This window comes from Rhinatrema bivittatum, chromosome 2 (genome assembly GCF_901001135.1).
Source record: "Rhinatrema bivittatum chromosome 2, aRhiBiv1.1, whole genome shotgun sequence".
NCBI classification, from domain to species: domain Eukaryota; kingdom Metazoa; phylum Chordata; class Amphibia; order Gymnophiona; family Rhinatrematidae; genus Rhinatrema; species Rhinatrema bivittatum.
In genome coordinates this window covers 313,042,689-313,068,276 of record NC_042616.1, presented here as the reverse complement: position 1 = coordinate 313,068,276, position 25,588 = coordinate 313,042,689, and the positions used below count along the sequence as shown (strand labels likewise).

The 25,588-nt window shown below is 43.1% G+C and overlaps 1 protein-coding gene across 12 annotated transcripts in view; it reads left to right on the top strand.

Moving 5' to 3' along the window:
- Positions 1-25,588, top strand: part of IKZF1 (IKAROS family zinc finger 1) — a 233,341-nt gene that overhangs the window by 122,882 nt on the left and 84,871 nt on the right. For 5 of the 12 annotated variants that reach the window (XM_029589746.1, XM_029589739.1, XM_029589740.1 and 2 more), the window contains 2 exons: positions 17,999-18,058; positions 24,662-24,922. The exons of 2 other annotated variants lie outside the window; for them this stretch is intronic. In XM_029589746.1, coding sequence (XP_029445606.1) covers positions 17,999-18,058; positions 24,662-24,922 — 321 coding nt within the window. The remainder of the gene's footprint in view (positions 1-17,998; positions 18,059-24,661; positions 24,923-25,588) is intronic. 5 more of the 12 variants (XM_029589745.1, XM_029589744.1, XM_029589742.1 and 2 more) reach the window with 3 other exon arrangements.

The window sequence follows — 25,588 nt, the reverse complement described above, 5'->3', positions numbered from 1 at the left end:
TTTCCCGGTGCTGGCAGAAATTAACGCCTACCTTTGGGTAGGCGCTAATTTCTGAAAGTAAAATGTGCGGCTTGGTTGCACATTTTACTTACTGAATCGCGTGGGAATAACTAATAGGGCCATCAACATGCATTTGCATGTTGCGGGCGCTATTAGTTTCGAGGGGGGAGGGGGTTGGATGTGCATTTTCGACACGCTATTACCCCTTACTGAATGTACTGTATCGGCCTGAGTATTTGTTAAATGGATAGTTTTGTGTCATATTTTATGTAAATGACATAAGTTTTGTGGCTCTTAATAAAAATTTTAAATTTCAAATGAAACCCTAAATTCCATGAAATTGGCATAAAGATGTTGAGAGGCGTAGGTGAAAAATCCTAATTTTCACAACTTTCACCTTCTTTGCAAATTATTTTGCACATCTTTATCTACTGGATATTTAAAAGAATAAAATAAAAATATTCTGCACCCATACCATTTATATGCATTCTCTGTAACAGTTCTTGTTCCAGCTCAGTGTGCATCCTCTGTTCCTACAGAATTAATACATATTATCATTGATATTTTGCACAATAAAATAAAGAACCCCTCCGGCTTTTTTTGAGGCCCTTTTAAAACAATTGACAACACAGAAAATGTCGCTCCTTCCATTTGTTAAACTTGGTTTTAAATTTCTCTCTTGAGTTTTGCATATGCCATGTCTGGAAGAGAACGGAAGCGCTAGGCCGGGCTCATTAAACTCCAGAAGGAAGTGTTTGGTGGGAGTTATGTGTGTAAGTGTGTGTGTCTGTACATATATAATGACAGAAATTCAGAGTTCTGGAACAATCCTATGCACTCCGTATGACATTCTCTCTAAATGGAGATGACAGTTGTATTTCTACCAGTATCATCCCATGTGAAAAAATACATATTTATATAAAAGAAATACTCCTCTAAATTCCCTGGAAACTTGATAGATGTTGACAACTGCTGTTTTATAATCTGAATGTTTCACAGGAAGTCTATGTTGATTCTGTTTATTTTTTAATGCATCCACAAGCAGGGCATATGATGTGAACCTGTTTTTGGAGAGAGACCTATTTTGGCCAGTCCTGATTTATGATAGTCCATCCAAATGTGTTGTATTAAAAAAATATTTACTTGCCCATTATAGCATGCTAAAAGAATTTTATAGGTCAGCAGAATGTTCCCGGATGTCGGCAAAGCAGAAAGCATTTGACATTGACGTGATTTTTAAGCAGTATAGGTTGGTGGCAGCATGGTGGTTTATCTGAAGGGCTGGAGCTTGTAGAGCCAGTATTCTCAACATGGTGGTCCAGCAATCCAGCTGATGATGTCACAGAATCCATATATTTAAAATGGAACCTCAAAAATGATCTTTGAGGTTCCATTTTAAATATAACCCTTCTTTCAATTTTTCCAGTGATTGGCTATAATCTTCCTCCTGCGTTTATGGTACATAAATTTCCATTGGTTAAAATGGAAGGAGGCCAATATTCAAAAAAGCCTTGTGTGGATAACTTATCTGGCTAATATCAGTCATATAAGTTATCCTGGGTATAAACATCCCCTTGAATTTCCCTGATTAGAGTTATCTGGCTACCTGTGTAACTTTAGATTGGATAGCTTTTGAACATGGCTGGATAATTTAAGACTTAACTAGCTATTTTCTAGGGGTGTGCATTCATTTCTAACGTATTTCTCATCCGCAACGTATAGGGCCCTATTCGTTGTATTCGTGGGGAAGCGAAACGTATCTCGATTCCCCACGAATACACCGAACATGCCGAATAATTCAGCCACCTAAAGGACCCAATTTAAACAAACTTCCCACCCTCCTGACCCCCCCCCCCCAAGACTTACCAAAACTCCTTGGTGGTCCCGCATGGGGTCCGGGAGCCATCCCCTGCACTCCCACCCTCGCTGCCGGTTTCAAAATGGCGCCGATAGCCTTTGACCTACTATGTCACAGGTGCTACCAGTGCCATTGGTCAGCCCCTGTCACATGGCCATCGGCGCCATCTTGTGCTCCTACCATGTGGCAGGGGCTGACCAATGGCACCGGTAGCCCCTGTGACATAGTAAGGGCAAAGGCTATCGGCGCCATTTTGATTACTGGCAGCCAACGGCCCGAGTGCAGAAGATCGCTCCCGGATCCCCGCTAGACCACCAGGGACTTTTGGCAAGTCTTGGGGGACCCTCCTGACTCCCACAAGACTTGCCAAAAGTCCAGCGGGGGTCCGGGAGCGACCTCCTGCACTCCGGCCATCGGATGCCAGTATTCAAAATAGTGCCGATCGCCTTTCCCCTCACTATGTCACAGGGGCCGACCGTCGGCTTGATCTCTTGGTCACTCTGAATGCACATAGGCCGCTGGGCCACTCTACATGTCTGCCACTCCCGGTAGCATCAGCAGTTGTCGGGGCAGCACCAGTTGTAGCATAAGCACACCAAGGCCATTTAGTGTGTGCTAAAAATAACATGTTATATACCAGTGGCATAGTGTGCATGCTAAACTGGTCTGCGAAGACATTAGTTTGTAGGTGCTGAAATTAGTATGTACTTGTATGTAAATGAAGGAATATCATATGCATATTTGGCTTTAGCAGGTTCATGTTAAATTACATGGTATGCTCTCCTTCACATGCTATTTATCGTGTGCTCGCTAATGCCTAATTTTCCATACCTGCCTCTAGCTAGATGTTAATATTTTATCTCACATGCTCTTGAAAGAGCTCAGCCTGCGGGATGCATTGGGGTTACACACAGAGGGGATGGAGCTGCTGCAAGAGTATGAGTTATAGAGATGTGGAATACAGGTCAGGGGAGTGAACAAGGAGAGACAGAGGAGGAGGTGACAAAACACCAACACACACTTGAGCACTTCAAAAATAATTCCGCATTTATTTGCACAATGCAAATGATTTTCCAACCAAAACGTTCACAGACGGCAAAGCTTTTCCTAACCTTGTACATTTCTAAATGTCTATGGCACAATGTTATCACGAATGGAAATATAGGGCAAGTTCCTTGCCATTGCCATGATGGTGCAAATGTTTCGCTGCATGTATTCCATGTCCTGTATGGCTCAGATGTGTCCACACTCTGCAAGACAGATGTTGCAGCCAAAGCTGAAGGCTAATTTTTCACAGATGGCATCGAGGGGGACCTAGAAGGGATGTCCATGAAGCAGCCTCTGTCAACCCAAGGCTGGATGCCCCTCTCTAGCCTTCCCACCTTTGTTCCGTGACCCTCTGAGGTGGCTGCTCCTGCATGGCGCGAATGGAGCGGATGCCGTGGAAGATGTGCAGGGGTGGAGGAGTGGTTTTGGGGGGAACAGGATATACGATGGTGTTTTCACTCACCTGAATTCGCTTTTGCTGGCATAGGATGCTGGGTGCAAGGATAACATCAGAGGTTCTGAGGCTTCAGCATGAACAACTGTCAATGTGCCATTGCTGCCCCAACACTACACGTGGCTCGTTAAGGGAGGGATAGTCACTTGCAGTGTCAAGGCCAATGCAGACACCTGAGGCTTGTGCTTTGGGTCTGGTTTAGCTCTCCTGGAAGCCTTCTTTTCTTCTTTCAGCTCCTTTCCCCCTTCTGCTCTCGGCACTGACTTCTATACAGGTTTACAGCAAGGGGGTTGAGCCATGAGGAAAAGATGACTCCACTTGCTCATTTTAATGTGTACACAGCACTATTTAGCAGCTGCTATAAGCTCACAGAAGCTGCAGTGATAGCGGTTAACGTGTGCACAGCACCCAAACAGTATTCTCTCACTGTTGAGGAACATTTTCATGCATACTGCTAAAGTTCTGTGCATTGCTGATTAATGGGCGTTTTAGCATGCAGGTTAATGTTTTAGTGATATGTGCCCCCTAAAACTTTTTAAGTGCAGGTTTTCGTGCATGGGCTTCAAAGAAAGTTATTCAAATAAACTACAAAACTGCTGGAGTATCAGGCTGATGTGGTGTATCAATTTTCCCTTTCTAAATTTTGACCAAGGTACTATGATTGCCTTGTTGGTCCACTTAGTTATCTAGAAATAAAAGTCAACAAACAAGTTGTTTGTGATGTCATTTTATTGGACTAAATGAATGCATGGCTGACTGGTTCTGCAAACTGAACACAGTCCAGGAAGAGAGCTGAGTGGCAAAAGCAAATTTGCAAGAGCTTTTTCAATACTTTTCTGGGAAATCCTTTAAAAAGAACACAGAACTGGAAATCTGCTAGAGAGTGCATCAAACATAAAAAGGTTAGTTCAAAAGCAAAAAGTGTCAAGCCTGCTTTTTTTTTTTTTTTAAACGCACAGAATGTAATTCCTTTTCTGTCACTTCTCCATAACTCTTAGAGTTTCTGTTGGGCTGCCCTTCTCTCTGGTGCTTCCTCTTTTCCTATATTCCTATATTTCATTATTCACACTTCTTCCTCTTCGAGTGCTTTTACAATAGGCCTGGGATGTGGAAACCCAGTTACAATATGACAAGCAAACCGCAATGTTGCAATCTGCTGGCATTCGCTTTTCCTCCATTGATTGGAGGGGGGAGAGGGACAAGGATAGGTTGGGGAGAGAGTTTAAAGCTGTAGAGGCAAAGTTCATCAGAGGGAAGAGAGAGATGCAATAACCAGGAGATTCCCTCCCAGTGTCCAGAAATAATAGTAATTTTATATGCAGTTGTGTTAAAACCACTTTATCAAAGACCAGGGAAAGTGATTTACACTTAATGCAGCGATATGCAGTACCTTATTATTTATAAAATATCTGCACATTTGACTTTTTTTGTTTTTGCAAGTTGATGCACAAACATTTATCAAAGCATGTCTCAAGAAATGGGAACGCATTTGGCTTTGGAGGATGGGGGAAGGCAATTTTGGGCAGTGTGAAGGGGACTGCACTTTTTTTCCCCCCTTTTTTTGGTCAATTTCAAAGAACAAACGTAGAAAACAATTTTGGAAAGTCAGAAACGAAATAAATGCTGCATTTCCTAGCACTGAAAAAGAGTTTCCAAAAAAAAAAAAAGTAAATTAGATAAATGAAAAACATTTCTAAATAAAGTAAAAGGAAGCAGGGGAGGACAGCAACAAAATGTGGATTCATTAAAAATATGAATTTAAGTCCATCTTAATGCTGGGGAAGGTGCTGTGGCTCAGTGGAGGACCTGGGATTGATTTCTGGGTCCTGTCTTCAGCTACTTGGGCCGGCCTGGATGCAAAGGATGCTGGGAAGGCAGCATGCACAGCTCCTGCAGGGGAAGGAGTTCCATCCCACGGTTTGAAGGGCTCCAGGGGGGCTTCCTGCTGCATGGCTCATGGCCGAAGATTATTGTTGGAATGACTGGGTGAAGGGAAGGCATGTAAAATAGGAGAAAAGCATGCCCAAGGGGTAGTGAGTGAGGGTCATGGCACCAGGGTCCGATGGAGGTTGGTTCCAGTTGAGCTGGAGGCCCAGTGGAACAGGAGGAAACCGACGGGTTAAAAAAAGATGCGGTGATTTTAGGTGGGAAGAGAATATACTGCTACCTATACATCACACCTAAGGGGGAGTGATATACATGCAGGTTTTCAGACAGAAGAAGACCATGGGGATATTGAGGTGCTATTTAATATTATGGGAAATGGTGCATAGGATTTGTATAGTACTTGGCAATGCACTGCAAATGCTCATAATATTAACTATGTAACTTTTTTTTTTTTTTGCAAAATTATGACTAGAATTAATTGAGTTGCTTGGGGAGTGGGTAATGTAATTGTTTATTGGACATGGAGAATACATCCTCTAAGGTACTGAATATAGATATCAATCATCTAAATCATTAAAGGGAATGGAAGAGGATGTAATAGATGCTTGGAGAAATAAAAATAGGGGAATAAAGATATTCTACTCATGACATCTATAATAGGCTGGATTAGTTGTACATGAATTAAAATACAAAAAAGCAGTTGAATCTATTATGAGAATAAATTATGCTTAGAGCATTCTCCTTTATTACTAAAATGTTAAATCTAAGAAAAGAATAAGTGGGAAGAATATCTGGAGAAACCCAAACATCTTATGGAAGAGATTGACTTTATATTTTATATTAAATATCATTAGATGAGATTTTTCATGTAAACAATAGATCCATGGAAAGTGCAGTAGTATTATGGAAAAAAATCAAAAGTTTAAATTAGGGAATATATTATAGCATATATGGCTAAGAAAAATAGGTGTCAGGAGAAAAAAAAACTGGAAAGTTGCAGAAGGATATAAAAGCGCTTGAAATATCTGATGAAAAAGGAGCCAAAAATATGTTACAAAGACAAAAGCACAAGTATATTATCAAGGAGATAAAGGTGGATCTATGATGGCTTAGTTGGAACCAAAGCAAATATTACAAGGGCTATACCAACTATCAGATTATAAAGTGAATAGTGGGTTTAAAAACAACATGAAACTATGGAAATGTTTTAACAAGGCCTGATTTAAGATTATGGTGCCCATATGCAGAAGACTGGGGGAGGGGGGCTTGGCTCCAGAAATCAGAAAGCAGCAGGAAGAGTCCCAGTTCTTGGGCGCCTTCAGAATTAGGCCCACTCGGCACATGCCTATGTTGCGCTTGCCTAAAAGTGGCCCCACATTTTAATCAGACTTCCAGAGTTAAATATTGCACTGTGTTGGAAATTTCAACATCTGACCAGAGAAATTATTCAATGTATAAAATATTTAACTCAGGTAAATCGCCTGGAATAGATGGTTCACAGCCAGTGTTGTCCCTTGTTATCATTATTCTATTAGCAATAGAACCTTTAGCAATATGCAGTATATCAGAAGTATGTTTTTCCAAAAGCGGATCACAGCTGGCATTAAAGCTAGTGTCATTTGTTTATAGCCTGATAATAATCCTACTCTATCTTAATAACATCACTGAATTGGATATATAAGTGGCTTGTGGATAAATTGGACTAACTCAAAACTGTATTGGATAGTAAAATGCCATTCATTGCCTTGACTTGAATCATACAGTGAGATGGAAGGAATTTGTGATGATATGAAATCCCTACCATGAATATTGTTCGGGAAAATATCAATGTATGTAATACGTTTAATGGCAAGCATGGTATTCCTCTCTCTGTCGGGATACCGGCACCTGAGCAATCCATGTGTAGAGAGCACTGAGGGCCAGAAACTGTGTGCAGGCAGAGACAGACAGTGGGATGGGCAGCCAGCACAAAAGAGGATGCTCGCTGCTAGAAACATACAAGAGGAAAAATCTTGGGTCGAAGAAAAGTGTAAACCAAATCCAATTTTTTTTGCCTGGTCTCGGAAGTTCCATTTATCAGAGATGGTCTGTGATGGGAATTTGTTGTCTGGCCCAGCTGGTGGATACGGACTCTTCTCGTCTTTACTCATTCGAGCAGTTGCGGGAGAAGTGGGACAATTTGAGACATCATTTTTTTGCCTATCATCAGGCCCGTCATTATTGTCTTAGTATATATAAAGGTGATCTCTAATTGTTCCCACTGATGGTGAAGAAAGTTTTTTGGAGACCGCCTAAGTTCAATAAAATCACTATTTGGGCAAAACACCTACTCTCCGCTTTACCCACTCCTCACCTGGCCGCTGTGTTGGAGGCCTCTGGTCCCGCCTCCGCCCCCGGACCACCCCACCCCACCCATGCACCGTCCCCAGACCACCCTTTTTTGCAAGCCCCGTGACTTACATGCGTCGCTGGGCCTTTTTAAAATAGGCCCGGCGTGCGTAACACCCCCCCCCACACACACACACACACACACACACGTGTAAGGCTTTTAAAATCCGGCCCACGCTGTAGATAGAAGGACATGGCTATGGAAAACTACAAAAATCCTTCAGCTAGTGAATGACACGGTATAAATTCCTACAAAGGAATGTACTATATGTCTGAAAGTTTACACAAAACGTAAAAGCATGTCAATATACCAAAAATGTAATGGAGCAACAACATTTTAGGGAAAACTGTTCCATTCAGATTCTATATTTTTATGTTATATCGAAAGGACAAATATTAATCTAAATATGTAGATATTTCTTTATTACTAGCCAAAAAGAGGTAACAGTAAACTGGGAATCAAGCTAACCAACTCCACCTCATCGGGTCAAGGATGGATATTACTATACCTTGGAATTTTTTTGCCATTCGAGAACCTCTAATGGGGAACTCCTTGAGGACTGCCCAACCAATCTGGTTTTCAGGAAATCTACAATGAATGTGCATGAAATATATTTGTATACGATGGAGACAGGGCATGGAAATGTATCTCATGGAGAGCATTCCCGCTAATTAGTGTTTGTGCCTCCAGCTGCCTGGCGCCGCTCGGGACGCCTTGAGATTTGAACTGTGCAGACCCCCGTAGTCTTGCAGGGCCTCCCAGCCCTGCGTGGTCTGAACCGAGAGATGGCTGGAGCAGCGCCAGGCTGTCAGCAGTCTTCAGGCACATCATGCCTATTCCCCGTGGAGATCCCGAAAAGACAACTGGGTCCTCGGGGATCAGGTTCTGATCCAGCAGTATTTAGATATCTGACTAAAACTCAGGAAACATTAAGTTTGAGCTTCCTGGATTGTATAGGAGTACTGAATTTAGTATTGAGAATTGCCTTGAATTATCGATACTAACTCATGTTGGTAATGCATTGTTACCCTACAAGTGATATTTTTGTCATTTTTTCCACTGTTTTGTGTTTGTTCAATTTTTTTTTTTTTGGGGGGGGAGGGGGAGTGTTTCTTAATGTTTCTTATGTGCATTTTATTTTGTTATTGATGTGACAGGCAAGTAGTGCTTTGTTTCCAGCCAGGCAGGTAGTTGCATAAACTCAAACACAAAGCAATAACTTGCACATAGACCTAAATTCTACAAATTTCTACAGACATGCATTGGCCAATACAGCTTTAGATTGTTTCCTGATGCTGTAAGAAAAGATACCCAGGCTAGTTCCAGTATCCAACTGTGTCTCCTGCAAGGAGACATTTTTGGCATACGTGCTTGAATTTCACTGAAGAGGGGCAGAGTTAGAATTCAAATTCTGGAGTAAGGAGATGTAAAACATCACATTTTTTTTCATGAAGAGTTTTGCAACCATTCTGAGAAATTCATGTGTTCATGAAACAACCATAGGCTTTAAGTGGGATAGTTTCTCGGTAAAATGTGAAAATTGGAAAACTTCACCACTTCTGCACTACTTTACCAGGGCTAAGAAAATAAAAATGAACTGGGGGGAGGGGGAGGATTTGCAGATTCAGTGAAACTGGCAAATTCTGACGTTTTTCACCCGCTTCATCAAAATATTTCCCATTACATTCTTTGGCAAACAAAATTTGTGGAAGACGTATTTCATGATTTTTCATACAAGGTGAAAATCTGGATTTTTGCCATATTTATCGTGTTACAATGAACGGTTTTTCATACATCTCTCTCCACGGACCTGGATTTGCACACAAGCCCACTAGGCCCTGTTCCTAGGGTGACAAAAAGTCTGGGAATGGCAAAATTCCTACTCCCCACCACTCTACAGACTGTTTCAATTCCTTTTCCCCCAGGTGGTGGATGCTTCTGTCTTATGCCCCGTTATTCTCCTTCCCTCCCCCGACCTCCGGTATCTATTTCCCACCCCTCTCCCACCGCAGACCTGCAATAGCCTGCCATCCAAACCCTTTCTCTCCGACCCAGCAGATTTCAGGACTCCGGTCGCACTGTGAACAGAAGGCGGAGAAGTGTGTAAAGACCGCATGCATCGTCCTGCACCCCTGCACTCACAGGCCCTGAATCCCCCCGGTTCCCAGCTCCCAACCCCCAATCTCCAGGCTTCCTGCAGGAGGATCAGGACCCTGTGAACGCAAGGCCGCAGTACGATGAGAGACGTCTTCACGCTCACCGCCTTCTGTTCACAGCGCACCCGGAGCCCTGATGTTTGTGGGGTTGGAGAGAAAGGGGGTTTGGAGATCACTCCTTGGAGGTCTATGGAATTGAGGGAGGGTAAATGGACATCAGATGTCTGTGGGAAGTTAAGTGAATATCGGAGGTCGGTAGGAAGGGGAAAGGTTTGGATGGCCATGAAGATCTGAAAGGAAAGTTGAATGAATATTAGAGATGCAGGGGAGGGAAGTGAGGGGGAGGCAGAATGAATATTGGAGGTCCACGCACATGTAGGGTTGAAGAGATCGAATCTGAGGTGCAGGGAGGCCAGTCTGGCACCAACAGGGCCTAGGGATGACAAAAACCGAAATCTATCTGTCTCTCCAAATGTTCAGTTTCTACATTCCAGTTTGCCAAAATTGAACCAGAACTCCTCCTTGCATGCAAATAAACATGATGAACACTTCCAAAGGGAGCTCAGGTCAGAAACATATGTGCAGCCATCAGAGGGATACAATTCTTGGCTGCCAACAAAGGTCAAAAGCTGCTCATTCTGTCCGGTTCAGTTTTAAGAAGCAGAACACTGAGCCCCGCTTTCTTTCCTCGCAAGCCCGCGTTTGTCCCGCTGCTGCTGATCGGTGAGAGCTTGGAAGTCAGTCACAGGCTTTCAGCTCCACCAGTTCCAGCCTTCAGCCCCTCAGCCAGATCTCCTTCTGTCAGTTGGGTGGAGCTCTTGGTTGTCCTTTGGGAGATAACTTATCTCAAGCACTAGGGAGGTAGCTGGCACTGCTGGGATCAGACAGGATACCGCTGGGACTGGCCTTCCAGCAGCATTACTAGCAGAAACTTGCATTTGTGAAGCTTTTTTTTTTTTTTTGTGGGTGGCATTTGGAATTTACACTGCAGTAAAGAGAGCAACAAATTGCTGAGTCAGATCTAGTGTATTGTTAAGAAATGGACAGGGATACATTTTGACATTTTTGCCTACTTTCCAAGGAAGTAAGGCTTATGAGATCACCGTGTGTGTGTGTCTGTGTCCAGGTAACCCTGCCCTAATAAAGTATGCTTAGTGTTCTGTCCACCCCAAATTTTCAGGACCTGTCAGGGGGTTCAAGGGATTCTGAAAGGATTTTTTTTGGGGGGGAGGAAATGGGGAAACATGTACATGTAGACACTGCTTTCTAACCTGGCCAAAGGTATGTGCACTGTGGAAGGCCACCCAGCTTTCATCTCCTCCATGTCACCCCTATTCCGTATTCACCACCTTCTTGGCATCTCTGCTCTCCCAACTACTTGTATTCACTTCCTCCTCCTCCTCACTTCTCTAGTATACACCACCTCCTCATGCTCCCCTAGCCCTTCCCCACCTTCTCATGACTTGTCCCTCTCCTTCTTCATCACCCCTAGCATTTGTCCCTCCTTGTCACCCCCTTCTCCAATGTTTAGCTCCTCAACATGCCCCCCCAGCATTCACCCCCTTTTTTATTCACCTACTTCTCTCCCTCCACCCCACATCTTTTGCACCTTTATTTGTTTAAATCACTTGTATGTCGCGAATCATAAAATTCAATGTGGCTTACAAAAAACAATCATAGTAAATACATCAACACAATAAAATAATCAAAAATAAAACATAATAATAAAACATAAAAAACAAAAACAGGGTTGCCAATATATCATGGAGCAATGCTATCATACAAAAATAGCCTTGAAAGGCCTTCTCAAATAAAAAAAAGTCTTCAGATTATTTTTAAAAGCTTTAAAACATACTTCCATGTGAAGTGTCTCTGGAAGATTATTCCAAGCTATTGCCCTGGCTCTTGATAGCAGCCGTTCTCTTGATTCAACAAGCCTCACTTGATGAACAGAAGGAATATCTAAAAGACATTTCCCTGCTGACCTTAATGACCCCTTCATTTGCCTGGTGGTTCTCACCTCCTCCTCCTCCTCTGTCCATAACATGGAGTCAATAGTCTGGGAAAGAGAGAGCTGCAGCCCCTTGGACATAGGATGGGCAGGGAAGGGAAGCTACAGAAAACAGGCATCGCTTCCTTCCTCTCCCTCCCATTGCAGCTCCTGTGGTCCAGCTGCCTGCTGGTCATGTGTTCTTTATCACAGCCAGCGAGCAGCGACAGAAGCGTTTCACATTGCCAATTTTGAACTCGCGCAGGCAGCCAGCCTGCCACAATCAAAACCGGCTAAATACTGACCAGTTGACATTCCTTCTTGCTATATCGGTCTGGGTGGCATGAACTCTGTCCAGCGAAGCCATGATGCGGTGAGCTGGTAATCTTGGCAGCAGTGCCTCACCAGACTTTTTTGCTTGGCTGCAGTGCAGATTCCAGTAGTCTGCTTGCCATGTGCAACATGGTAGTTCTGGAGCACACTGCAGCAGCTTCCCATGATCCTCACCTGTAAGGTGTTTTCTGCACTTTGGTGGCAGTCAAGCAGGAGATGCAGGGTGGCCTGTAGCCTGATGTGGCCTTTGTTGATTTGGGGTCAGCTGGAAGAGCATCCAGCCTTGCTGCATGTTCCTCTCGCTCTTTTCTCCTCTTCCTCCCCTCTTATCCTTTGCTGACGTTCTCCCTGCCCCTTTGTACTCTGTCTCCTCTGCCTCCTCACTGTCATCCTCCTATCACTCCTCTCCAGTTCTGTCTTTCTGGGGGCTCCTGTGTGCTCTTCCATTGCCCATATCTCCTCCCTCTCCTGCTCCCCCCTTTCTCATCCTGGCTCTTCTCCCACTAGGGCCTTTTTCCCCTCCCCTCAAGCCCTGTCCTTCCTGTCCGTCAGTCCACTCCGCACCCCTAAGCATTCTCTTCCTACTTGCACTTCTCTCACAAGCGCTCGGGCCCGCCTACATCCAGCCACTTGCATCCTGATTCCTGCCCCACTCACACGCAGACTCTATGACAATGAGCGCCGAGACTGGAACTAACACCGATCCAGCCGGCAGACCAGTGCATGCTCGTCTGATACAACAGAAGGTACCAGAAAGGGTACAGCGAAGAGTCACAGGGCACAGGGCAGACCCCACACGGCAGCAAAACTCGACACCCTACATGCACTTTCCACTAAGCTTTTCAAGCAAATACTCTCCCCCCCCCCCCCATTCCACTCAGCTCCCATCCTCCTACTCCTTCCTCTCAGCACTGATCCGCCGAGGCCAATCGCCAAGCAGTCTTGTATCTGTTCCTTGTCAGGGGGGGGGGCCAGGAAATCGGTTGTGTGTTGTTACACCCCTGAGCACATAAGCCCGTGAAGGTTCTGCTGCACGTCAACGGGAGCTGCACAACCGCTTGAACACCACCGCGCGCTCCCCTAAGCAACAGCATAAAAAAAAGATAGGTGGGAATTTGGGCAGCTCAAGTGAACTGACAGTTGAACAGAGCCGTACTATATCATGGAAAGGGGAAATAAGATTTCTTATTCTGTTAGAGCAGTAAAAGAGCAGTAAAAGTAAATACTCCCTGCTTACAGACAGACAAAGCGGCAAGCTCCACGACAAGTCTTACATGCCACTGTGCATTCATTTAAAAACAACTAGACCTTTCAATTTTTAAAAGATGGGTTTTGCTTCAAGGTTTTCCCGTCACTGCGATGCGCAGAAATATGTAACTGGTTAAATGAATGCAGCAGTTATTTGGATTCCATGCTGCCAACATTGTTTTGCACTTAGCGTAACTTATAATTTAGGAGGTAGTTTTCCAAGGAATCGCTGCCCCACCATCCATTCTGAAAACCGGTGTCCCTTAGGCAATGTTTTTGCCAACTTTTCTCATGCAGGCTGTGTGAAAATGACGCTCCCTCCCTCCTGTCCACTTCCTGTTACTTTGCCCTGGAGCCATGGAGGGAGGAGGAATAGCCTAGTGGTTAGAGCAGTGGACTATGAACCAGGAGACCAAGGTTCAAGTCCCACTGTTGCTCCTTGTGACCTTGGGCAAGTCACTTTACCCTACATTGCCTCAGGTACAAAATCTTAGATTGTAAGCCCTCTGGGGATAGAGAAATACCTACAGTACCTGAATGTAAACTGGTGTGATATCTCAATTGAGATCGAATGTTGGTATATAAAAAATAAATTATCCTAGAGATGCCCAGTCATTGCATGATTGAATCCATCTGCAGGAAGTAATGGGCCAGAGACCGGTGCAGCTGGTTATTTAAATGCCCATCCTTGGCATTTTCAGTCTTTCTGCTTGTAGTGCAGGCCAGGCCACACTCTGCTGAATTGCCTCCGCCTTATAATTGGCCCTTTGCAGGTGTGCTCTCCAGAATTGCGCACAGTGTTTACTCTGTGGAGGGGGGGTGGGGGTCTCACTAGAGACTGGCAGGCAGGTAATATGACTTCCCTACTAATACCTCGTCATGCAACCAAGTCTGCTATTAGTTTTCCCAGCTGCCATGTTCCGCCCATCAGAAATGATGAGCTCTCGGGTCTCTTTCCTGTTTGACTGCGAGTTCTCCCCTCCTCTACGGAGTTAGGCCCTGTGTATCATAAGCAAATACAAGCCAACTGACCTCCAACTGGTGTTCAAGAGCACAGCGTCATCTTTATGAACATATCCCTGTATATTCTTATATTAGTGGAGTCAGTTCATCATTGATGCATATCACTAATTTTGGTGGAAGGGGTGAGTTTGTTGCAAATAAAAAAGTTTTTTTGTGTTTTAACAAAAATGCCAAATAGTAGGGCCGATGTAATAAGTTGGGGTAAGGCCTGCTCGGGTTTCTTCATGTGTAAAGGAGACAATTAACTATTCTTGGGCAATGCAGAGAGCCGCGCTGATGTTAGTGTGGGTTTTTTTAATCAGGTTTTTTAGCGCCTGTGTCAGGGCAGGAGCTACGTGTAAGCGCCTGTCTAGAATTCAAAAAATGAAGTGGCAGAAGCCATAAGACAGCTTGAAGAGGGAACAGGCGCATGTCAGAAATGCTGATTGCTTTCGTAGCCCCTTCCAAATCTCTGCTGCATTTCCCCGCTCACCGGCACCTGCCATTATAGCTCCCATGCGGTTGTGACGGATCATGAAGGGGATAGACATTTCTCCACCCACCTTCAATCCCACTCCCGGACCACTAACTCACTACTGTCTTAAAGGGTTTCAACCGAGAATCAGTCACGGGTCACCACATTAATGGGGGTTTATGCACGGTTTATTGCATGGGGCCTTCAGCGTGCGTTGTAGCGCACATATCTGCGTGGATATTTATTTTGCATGGATTCTCTGCGTCAATCTCATTTGCATGCCGTCCCCATATTACATCCTTTGGAGGCACCTGCTTGTGCCGCACATGATAAAAAAAAATATATGCTCTGAAAATAGTGCTGATTTCACTGCGGATCTTATTACATCGGCCCCAGTGTTTTTCAGTGGGTATCAAAAGTGTTTTATGTCCTGAACTCTTGTTCCATGCAGCCGAGGATTGCCAAATATAGCAGCCAGAATATTCATATACTCTTCTGAAGATGAAGTAACATAAGGAACAAGAAACTGTTGATACCCATTGAACCACACTAATTTGGCATTTTTGTTAAAAGAAAAAAAACCATTTTATTTACGACGACGAAAATACTAAAAATAGCAATATACAACAATGCTGAGCTGACTGCACTAGTATAAGATCTGTCCCTATAGACGACCCTGTGCTTTGAACACCAATCGAAAGTCCATTGGCTTGTACACACTGCATGACACTATTAGCGTTTAGAATATCTAAAGCCTCTTTTGCCCTGTATGTCTGTCTTGATTAGTTTGTAACTTCTACTGAGCAGGGACTGTTTCTTAGATTGTGTGCGCTACAGAAGTGACAGCTAGTGGGAGTAATAGTAGTCATTTTCTGATTTTCAGTTATTATACTAAGAATATATATACCCAGTGTTGCTAATGTCTCACTTCCACTCTGTCCCAGATAGTTTCCTCCCTATCTCCATTTTCCCTTCCCTTTCCTTCTTCCGCTTTTTTTGGCTTCTCTTATCTCTCTCAGGTCTGCTTGGGCTCTTTTTTCTTCATCCTTTGGGCAGGTGCCTTGGCTTTTTTCACCCTTTGCCCCTCTGTTCATCTCTCCTCCCTCCATTGTATTCCTCAGGCCTACTCATCTCCCTATCCAGTATCCTTCTTCCCTTCTTATGTGCTTCTCCTTTGCCTTTTCTGTCCTTATCCCCCCCTCTCTCTGCCTGTCTGCCCCTATATCCTTCTTCCCTCCTCCCCTGTACCCCTCTGTCCTTCCCCCCCCTTCCACCATACACCTGTATCTTTATTCTTTCCTCTGCTTCTCTGTGTCTTCCCCTTCCCCCTTCTGCTCATCTTTCCTTCTCCCTTTAATCTGCGGCCCTCTTCTGTCCTTCCTTCATAAACTGGTAGAGAAAAGACGATGGTGTTGCCTCTGTACAAGTCATCGGTGAGATCTCATATAGAGTATTATGTCCATTACTGGAGCTCATACCTCCAAAAGGATATTGACAGAGCAGGCCAGAAAAATATGACCAGAATTGTGCAGCGTCTACTCCAGAAGTCATAATGAAATGGAAAGGAAGGATTAAATACTGTGTGTACACCCCTAAGTGACAGGAGGGAAAGGGGAAGGTATGAGAGACACTCAAACACTGCGAGGGTATAAATACTGCACAAGAAGCAGATTTTCGTTGGAAAAGACATTCTAGATCAAGAGATGATGATATGAAAATCAAAAGGCCATAGATTCAGGAGTAGCACTAGGAAATGTTTCTTCATGGAAAGGGTGGTAGATGCATGGAACAGTTTCCCAGGCGAGGTGGCCAGGCCTTAAATTCGGCCGGAGCAGATCTCCGGTAAATGTTTTCCAACAGTGGTGGCACTCTAAGCAGCATTCTCAGCTTTTAGGGCCAGCTTATACTAATCTCGCAGTGCACAAAGTCAGCATAAGCTGGCCTGCGAGTTGTGCGGTGTGCAGTAGGAGAAGCAGAATACAGTAGCAGGTTATCTTTAGGACACTCCTCCCTGGAGCACCTCCCACTTTTCCAGAGAAGTTCTACTGGTTAACTAGTTATCTGGCTAGAATTTAGCAGGATGAGTGGCCAAATATGCCGGTTTTGCATTTAGACCTTAAGGGCCTTGTCTACCATCATATTCTATGTTTCATCTCCTGTGCCCCTCCGTCCCTCTTCTGTCCTTCCTCTGTGCTGCTGTGTCCTCTTCATCTCATTCTCTTATTAGGGATGTGCGTTTGTTTTGAAAGGGCAGGAAAAATGGGGTGAAACAGGCTGTTCCTTTCAAAAGAAAAGAAAAGACTGACATTTATTTTAGTTTTGTTTCAGTTTCCATTTTCGTGAGCGCAAAATAAAACTTTGTGCATGCTGTTTGCAAAGTGGACGCACAAAAATGGAAAACAAAATGAAAAAAAAAAAACCCCTGAATTCTGAAACCCCACTCCCGAAACAAAATGAAAAAAAAAAAAATTGGTGTGCACACTCCCTGTTCTTTATACTCCTCTGTTATTGTCCCTTCTTTCTTCTGCTCCACTCTGTCCCTCTCGCCTCATTTGTCCTCTGTATGCCTCCGCTCTCTCCCCTAGGTCCCTCTGTCATTCCCTTTCCCCTCCTCTCCTTCCCCTCGCACATTCAGCCTGCAGCATTGTAAAAGCACCTGGAATGGATGGAGGATGCTCCGTCTCTCCTGCTGTTGCGACTCAGCTCACCCAGCAGAAGAAAGCAGGGAAGCCTGTCAGCTCACCAGTGCCCACTGGCTCAAACAGGGTTCTTCTTCACTAGCATCGTTTTAAGTGACGTTTTGCCTTTTCTTTTTTTAAGTACCTGCCATCTGGAGTATGAGTCTCGGAATTCTCCTGGAAACTCTCTCCTCGCCTTAGTTCTAAACTGGGACCAACCCTGAGAGTTTGCAAGTATAGTTGTAGTTGTTATCTCTCACCACTAGAGGGCATTCCTTGCACTATGTGTTAAACTTTTTATACTTGTGATTACTTTCCTCGATGTCCCTGGGTATCGTCCTTTTTCCTGTTTTGTGAGTTATGACAGATAGTAGCTTATATGAAGAATGATTAGAAAGCCAGAAGCAATGGCACCAACTTCTTTAATTGTCATTTTCTACAGCAATACAATCTTGCATCCTCTTTGCCTTCTTTATTGCAGCTACTCGTGGAGCTGAGGGCTTTAGGGATTTACACGCAATCATTTTCAAATCTTTCTCCCGTAAGTATACTGCTGTTAGCATGCTTTCACGCTTTTCTTTATTTTATTTTTTTTTTGTTGACTGTTTGCTCTCATCTCATTCACTTGCCACGGCATCGCATGTGCCAGTAGTACAAGGCTCACGTGCTCATGCGTTTGAGGCATTCCTTGCCAGCATGTCCCATGCTTTTTCTGATAGAAAATGGAAAGGCATTCACAATCACAGCTGCTGGATTTGTAAGCCATATGCTCTTCACTGGTAACATTTATGCTACAGTTGCAGACTTGTTTAGGTATCATACCACCCAACTTTTCACTAAGCTATCCTGTTCTGTATATCTATATATGACTTGATTGCAAATTCATCAAATGCAACTGTGAAATATATGTATATTCTCTGTCTTGATCGTACTGTATAGTTCTGAAGATTCTTCCATCGTTAGACTTGACTCTGCTGTATCGTGTCATCCCCTTTACTCTACCTGCTTTCTGCGTGCCTTTCTGCGTGCCTGTGATGTCGTAAAACAACACTTCCCAGACCTGCCTATCCTACGCTTCCTTGCCAGTTCTCCTAAATCTGCCGAACAGAAGGAAAGGCCACTTTATCATGGCAGAATCCATTAACAAGGGGACCATCACATTTTAAAAAAAAAAAAGGGAAATTTAAAAAAATAATAGTTTATTTTTCGCATTATTTGTGTAAAATGACCACTTCACCTGCGAGTTCCAGCTGGTTCCACTGACAAAGCACTCCCGCTAGATCCCGCAGATGAGGAAAACACTCCATTTTTTTAATGTTGTTGGAGAAAAAGGCCCCCCCCCCAAAAAAAAATGGAAAGCCAGCTTTTCTACCCACAAGCCTGTCAAACTAATAATTACAGTCTTGAAAAGCAAGTTATAATTGTATAAGTTAAACTGCAAAAGTGTAATAGAATGCTTTCTAGAGTGCCTTCTTAATTACACACAGTGCTCAAATTCAACAGCATATTACTGAAGTTCAGGGGGAAAAAAACCTGTGGCTGTGTTAGAAACAGTAAAAAAAAAATGTTTGTATAGTTCTGTTAACCAGGATTTGAGAAACTGAAAAAGCAGATCCTGATGATAATCTGGTGGTCCAGTAAACCACAGGCTGCTCGCTTTTGCTGTCGACCAACCTGGTTTGGGAGAGGGGTTGGAGGGAGAGAAGCTACATTTTTTTATTTTTAGAAGCCCAAAATAGTTCCAGATTTTCAGTTACAGTTGCCTCACATTTCTGGAAATCAAAAATAAATGTAAAAATGCCCATATTGCTGAGGGGAAAAAAATGAGTGGGGTTTTTGGAAAGCTCTTGTTTTGCTTTATTTTTAGAAGGTCAAGCATTGATCTGGAATTGGAATGCAGAAATGCAACAGCCACCTCTGGCCCGAGAAGGTGATTAACATCGCAGGGCCAGCTGCTTTTAACCAAGGGCACTTATGCCATGGAGAGACCTAAAGAGTTACAGTCGTACCAAAACAGTCTGAGATGCCAATATTAGAAGTTAATTTAACATCATCTATTCATATTTTTTAAGTATCATTCATGCTTGCAGTAAACAGAATGCATAATAGCTGTTCCTTACAGAATGTGAATGTATCTATGACGGCAGATAAAGACTGAAGGATCCATCTAGTCTGCCCCTCTTCCCTCAACTTGGTATCTGGCTTTATCCTCAGTTCCCCTCTATCAGGGATAATCTCTGCATGCCCCATGCGGCCTTGAATTCTAATACAAGATTCTGCCCATTTGTACCTGCCTTTGTCTGCTTCGTCTTTGCCAGCCACCAAGGTCTCCTTGTATCTGTCCCAAAGATGTCTGAATTCTGTCATTTTTGGCTCCTGCTACTTCTGGAAGCCTGTTTCTATCCATTCCATTTGAACATCTTTCCCTTAGCCTCTTGACCTTAAGCTTTTCATTCTGTATAAAATGTTATTTTCCTCTATCTTATTGAGGCCTATTAGATATTTAATTATTTGGATATGTCCCTCTACCCTCCCCCTTTTTTTTTTTTTTTAGAGAGAGTACATCTTTATCTCCTGAAATCTCTCTATGTAAGGCGTATAGCTCAGTTCATGTACCATTTTAGTGATTTCGTCTGAATCGTCTCTGATGTTTATTTCTATATTAACCCATAAAGAGAGGGATTTCCATATCAGTCTTGCGAATTTGTCATTCATGAGTTTTGGAAATACCTTCCCTTTACTCACAACCAGAGAAAGTAAACTTGTATTCTATATGGATAGCCATTGATATTAGAGGTGTACATACATTTTTTATGTCCCCGTTTCATTTTCGGTTCGGGGTGGGCCATTTCGGTCCACTCCAGATCAGAAATTTTTTTTCATTGCCAATTTCGAAAAAAAAACCCCAAACACCCCAACCCTTCAAATGTAATTAAATATAGTGCCCCCCCCCCACCCTCCTGACCCCTCCAAGTCTCGCCAAAAGTCCCTGGTAGTCCAGTGGGGGTCCCAGGAGCGATCTCACCCTCTCAGACCGTCGGCTACCACTAATCAAAATGGCGTCCGCGGCCCTTTGCCCTTACCATGTGACAGGGGCTATCAGTGCCATTGGCCGGCCCCTGTCACAAGTAGGAGCAATGGATGGCCCGCGCCATTTTTTAAGATGGCTCTGGCTGTTCATTGCTCCTACCATGTGAGAGGGGCCAGCCTGTAACACCAGTAGCCCCTGTCACATGGTAAGGGCAAAGGGCCGCCGACGCCATTTTGATAACTGGCAGCCAACGGCCCAAGAGCCAGATATCGCTCCCATGACCCCCGCTGGACCACCAGGGACATTAGGGGAGTCTTGGAGGAGTTGAGAGGGTGGGAGGGATTGTATATAATTAAACATGAAGGGTTGGAGCAGGTTTGGGTTTTTTTTTCTAGATGTGCCCTTCCCCCCCTAAAAAAAAAAAGATAGGAAAACCACACGAAATTTCGTGGGTTTTCCTTTCGTTTTTTTTACTTCCCAAAATGCAACGAAATATTGTCTTTATTTCCTATTTCTTTGCAAATGACTGCACATCTCTATTTGACATACCTAGGACTGCCCCAGGTTTGATCCAAAGTCTCCAGATCCATCGTGCTATGGGTATCTGGGAGTGTTCCCAGGCTCTGGCCTGGTGCACTGGAACTATGCTGTCAGCATTCCTCGTCCCCCCCTGGCAGTAGCTGTTTAAATGGTGCTGCTGCTGGCAGTGCAGATAAAGCAGCCATACGGGAGGGTGCACAGTAAGCACTTATCTCCTGCAGTCCTGCTCCCACCTCCTCCCGCTGCCTGTTGGTTTTATAGTAAGTGCACAGGACCAACAGACCATGAGAGGAGGAAGGAGCAGGGGTGCAGGAGAGAAGCATGCGCTGCACACTCTCCATCACCTCCATACAGCCATCACGACGGTCTACACAACTGGGGGGGAGGGGGAGGAAGGGGAAGTTGAAAGAGGAAAGAGGCGAAGGAGAGAGGAGAGCGAAGGGGGAGAGAGGAAAAGAGAGAAGGGGCAGAGAGCAAAGGGGAGAAGGAAAGAGAGAACAACAGGGAAGGAGGACAGTGAGAGCACTGGAGGGAAGAGAGGAGAGAGCAAAGAGAGGGAAAAAGGAGAGGAAACAACAAATGGGGGAAACTGATGAGCTGCAGGAGACAATGCCAGTGCAGGAAGGAGAAGCTGTGTCCTTGTTCAAAAGGTGGAAGAAGAAGACAGGCACAGGCAGATCAAAGGGAGGTTAAGAGAAGTTGCAGAGAGGATAGAAAAAGAGGGAAATGAGGAGGGAGGGAAAGGAGGGTGGTGATTGGGGAGAGAAAGTAGGAAGGGAAAGAAAACATGGAATGAATTCTACCTCCCCTCCCCTCCACCCACCAGCCCCAGCCCCAGTGCTAATCCCCTCATCTCAGATTGAGGAAAACCTAAAAATTGCCTGGGATTTGTTCTTTCTCTGGGCTTCTCTTTCTTTCTCTGTTTGTCAGCTCTCTTTCTTTAAATGGTGAGACAGAGTATAAAGAAATGGGAAAAATATATAATTGTATCCCTCTAAAAAAAAACGGTTCTGTTTTCATTGATAATGTGCAAGGGATGGGGAAGGTGTGTTTCTATAAGGCATTCATGACAAAGCCATGGACATGGAAGGGATTCCCTTCATGAGTAAATTGTGGGGAAAAAAAAAAAAAAGCAATATACCTAACAATGGACCACCATTTTGCTCTAATGATACATGCAGTTTGCTTGGAAGGATGCTAAATTAAATCCTAATCATGCTGTTTCAGGCTGGTTTATTTGATTGTCGGTGGCTGAAAACCTTTTTGACGTCATTGACCATAGTGAAATTAGCAGACTAGTATGATGTATACTAGTCTAAGATGATCTATTACGTCATTGCATTCCAGTTCCAGGTCCATGTTAGAAGTTCTAAAAACCAGAGATATCCAGGTCAAAAATGTTCTTTTGTTTTGTTTCATTGTAATGTGTACTATTTTGAAATAGCGTAGGCTAAAAACAAAGCAGCAAATGCTAAAATGAAATAGCGTGCACTAGTGCGTGCTATTTCAGTTTAACATGTGCTGTTGTGAAGTTTAGTGCATGCTAGTTTGAAATATCACGTGCTAAAACGAAATGAAACTAACCGTAACGAAAATCTGCATCCCTGCTAAAATCCAGTAAATAGATTTCTGTAATGTTTCTTGGAACGTTATTTTAATGGTTCCTTCAATAATGGCTTTGATAGGATGATTATGGAAACTAGATGTAGTGCCAGCAGCTTAAAGCTGCCATCAATTTGCAGTTCTCCGACAGGTTGCTGTTGCCTTCGATTATCTGCATTTTTAAATTATCAGTACTGTTATTGTCTATCTATTGGTCTCTATTTCTCTATTCGTCCATCCAGCAACATGAAATGGATGAAAAATAAGTTGAGCACTGTGATTTGCCAGACAATCAGGACATTATTAGGCACTAACCAATAGAAGGTAGTTTTAACAATGCCCATTCATTTTGAAACTTCTAATGACACAATTGGAATAATGTTATACTTTAAACATTTATGGGTGTTTTGGGTTTTTACCAGAACACATGTAATAGCATACTCCAGGATGTGCATTAAAGTATTTTAACTTCCTTCCCAGTTGATGAGGGCGTTTAGCCTAATGTACCCAGGATGTGTATCAAAATTCTACTATTGCAATCACAGCTACTAAAGATACACAGATCTCATTCTCTTTATGCATGTTTACATTATATATATATATATATATAGAGAGAGAGAGAGAGAGATAGATAGGTATGTTTTATATTTAGTATATATATATATTATATAATGTATTTCTTATAGCTATCTATACAGGGATAGACACATTTAAATTTGATATCTATAAGGTGTTCTTGACAGCTAAGTAATTTGTACATTACTGTTAAGGAATTTATAATGGCATTCAGAGGAGTGTTAAAGTTGGTGTGCCACCAATCCTATGATAGTGGTAGACTACTAGCTGAGGGTGCAAGATTATAGGATCTAGGAGGGTCATCTGCTAATTTTGCATGAGCACATAACAATCCCTTTTAAAGCAAGGTCTTGTAGCACTCTATTAATAAATGCTACACTATGACACTTCTGGGTTGGGTAGTCAGTATACCCTTAGCATTTCCTGCTCTGTCCCTTGAATAATTCACCATTGGGATTCAATGGCAATAGACATTATCAAAAGATAATTCCCCATTCTGATACGGTGTCCAAAGCCATGAGTGATGGTATCTATCCATACATCTAAGATAATGCCACTTCCTGTGGTACACAATTGCTATTTGAAAGTCACATTAAAATAGATATTAAAATATTTGAAGTAATAGATTTTTATATCAATGTGTAATCAACAAGCTTCTGCAGTTATTAATGGGGCTGATGCACTAAAGTGCGCCAATGTCAAACATTAATGTGTAAATACAAAATTTATTACATGTATTAACGGCTGATGTTAATGACATGCAAATGAGGCAGATGATAAAGTATGTGTGCATTTCACTTATAGATGGTGTTTCAAAAACGTAGCTATATCTCCCTGACGTATAGTTAAGTTTTTTTGTGTTTACAGCATCTACAGAGCAGTTTGCACATGTGTTTTTTCACTCCGCTAATAGGTAATGAGCTGTTTTGCATCTCATTACCTCATTAACATAGTTTCTGCTTCTGCATTAAAACTCTCAAAAGTTAGTTTACACGCATTCAAAGCATTGAGCCTGCACAGGAACTCGACTGCACACATTAACAGTGCTTTAAATGCGGTTAAATGCCCACTTTAGTACGCTGGCACCAATGTCAATTCATGCCCACTAAATCTGACTTCTGTTTGGCCTGCAGACCCCCCCATAAGCGAATTAATTCCTCAGATCTGGCTTAACGGTGTTTATTATTTCGTCACATGCCACTGTTATCAACAGAACAGACAGCACACAGAAGTCCTGCCAGCTCCCATCCAGCTGTTCCGTGCAGCTTGCTCCACCCTCTGTGTTTACAAGTTGCCTGTAATGATTTGACTTAATGAATGTGCACACATGCGGATGTATTCTTCTGTTTTGCTTTGCACCTGATACTGAGTGGCCTCCTGTGTTGTTTCTTTCAGCCAGTAATGTTAAACTAGAGACTCAGAGTGATGAAGAGAATGGGCGTGCCTGTGAAATGAATGGGGAGGAATGTGCAGAGGATTTACGAGTGCTTGATGCCTCAGGAGAGAAAATAAATGGCCCGCACGATGGCCAGAGCGGCAGAGCTTTGTCAGGAGTTGGAGGTATTCGACTTCCTAACGGAAAACTAAAATGTGATATCTGTGGGATAATTTGCATCGGTCCAAATGTCCTTATCGTACACAAAAGAAGCCACACCGGTAAGGCCTGGCACAGTTTTTACTTTAGTGGCTGAAAACGCGCAAATACTGTGAGCATGCTGCAAGTTGACTGAATAAGCAGCAGCCCTTGGCATTTCAAAAGGGTGCACTGCGGGCTTCGCGGGCAATTTAGAAATTCAGCAGAAATGGCTTTTAAACATATAAGCATGCAGGCTCCACCTCTAAGGTCCAACAAGCGCTAAGGATCCAACTGAAGCTTGAGTTGCTTATTGTAAAATTAATGTGATACATGCAACAGCTTCCCAGTCGTTTCTTTGTTCTGTGTCCCAGTCCCCTAAAACTTGACAAACTTTGAGAAACTGAAAAAAAAAATTTACATATTAAAAATTCCAATAAAACTTCCATATTAATATTAAGATAACAGTAAATGACAGGTTTAAGTGAAGTACTTCATTTTTATAAAGGCGATGTATGGTAATGCTTTCTGTGACGCCAAGGTTTTAGGGTTACCTATGACAAACAAGGTCTCCTACTTATGGAGCTTCATTTATGGTGAATAAAGCAGCTACAAAGATTTGAACTTTTAAGACACCATTTCTCATCAACAGTAGTTCAATGTCTTTTTAATTTGACTGCCTAGTATTTTGATATATATATATATATATATATATATATATAATGTATAGAAAACTTAAACTAACAAAA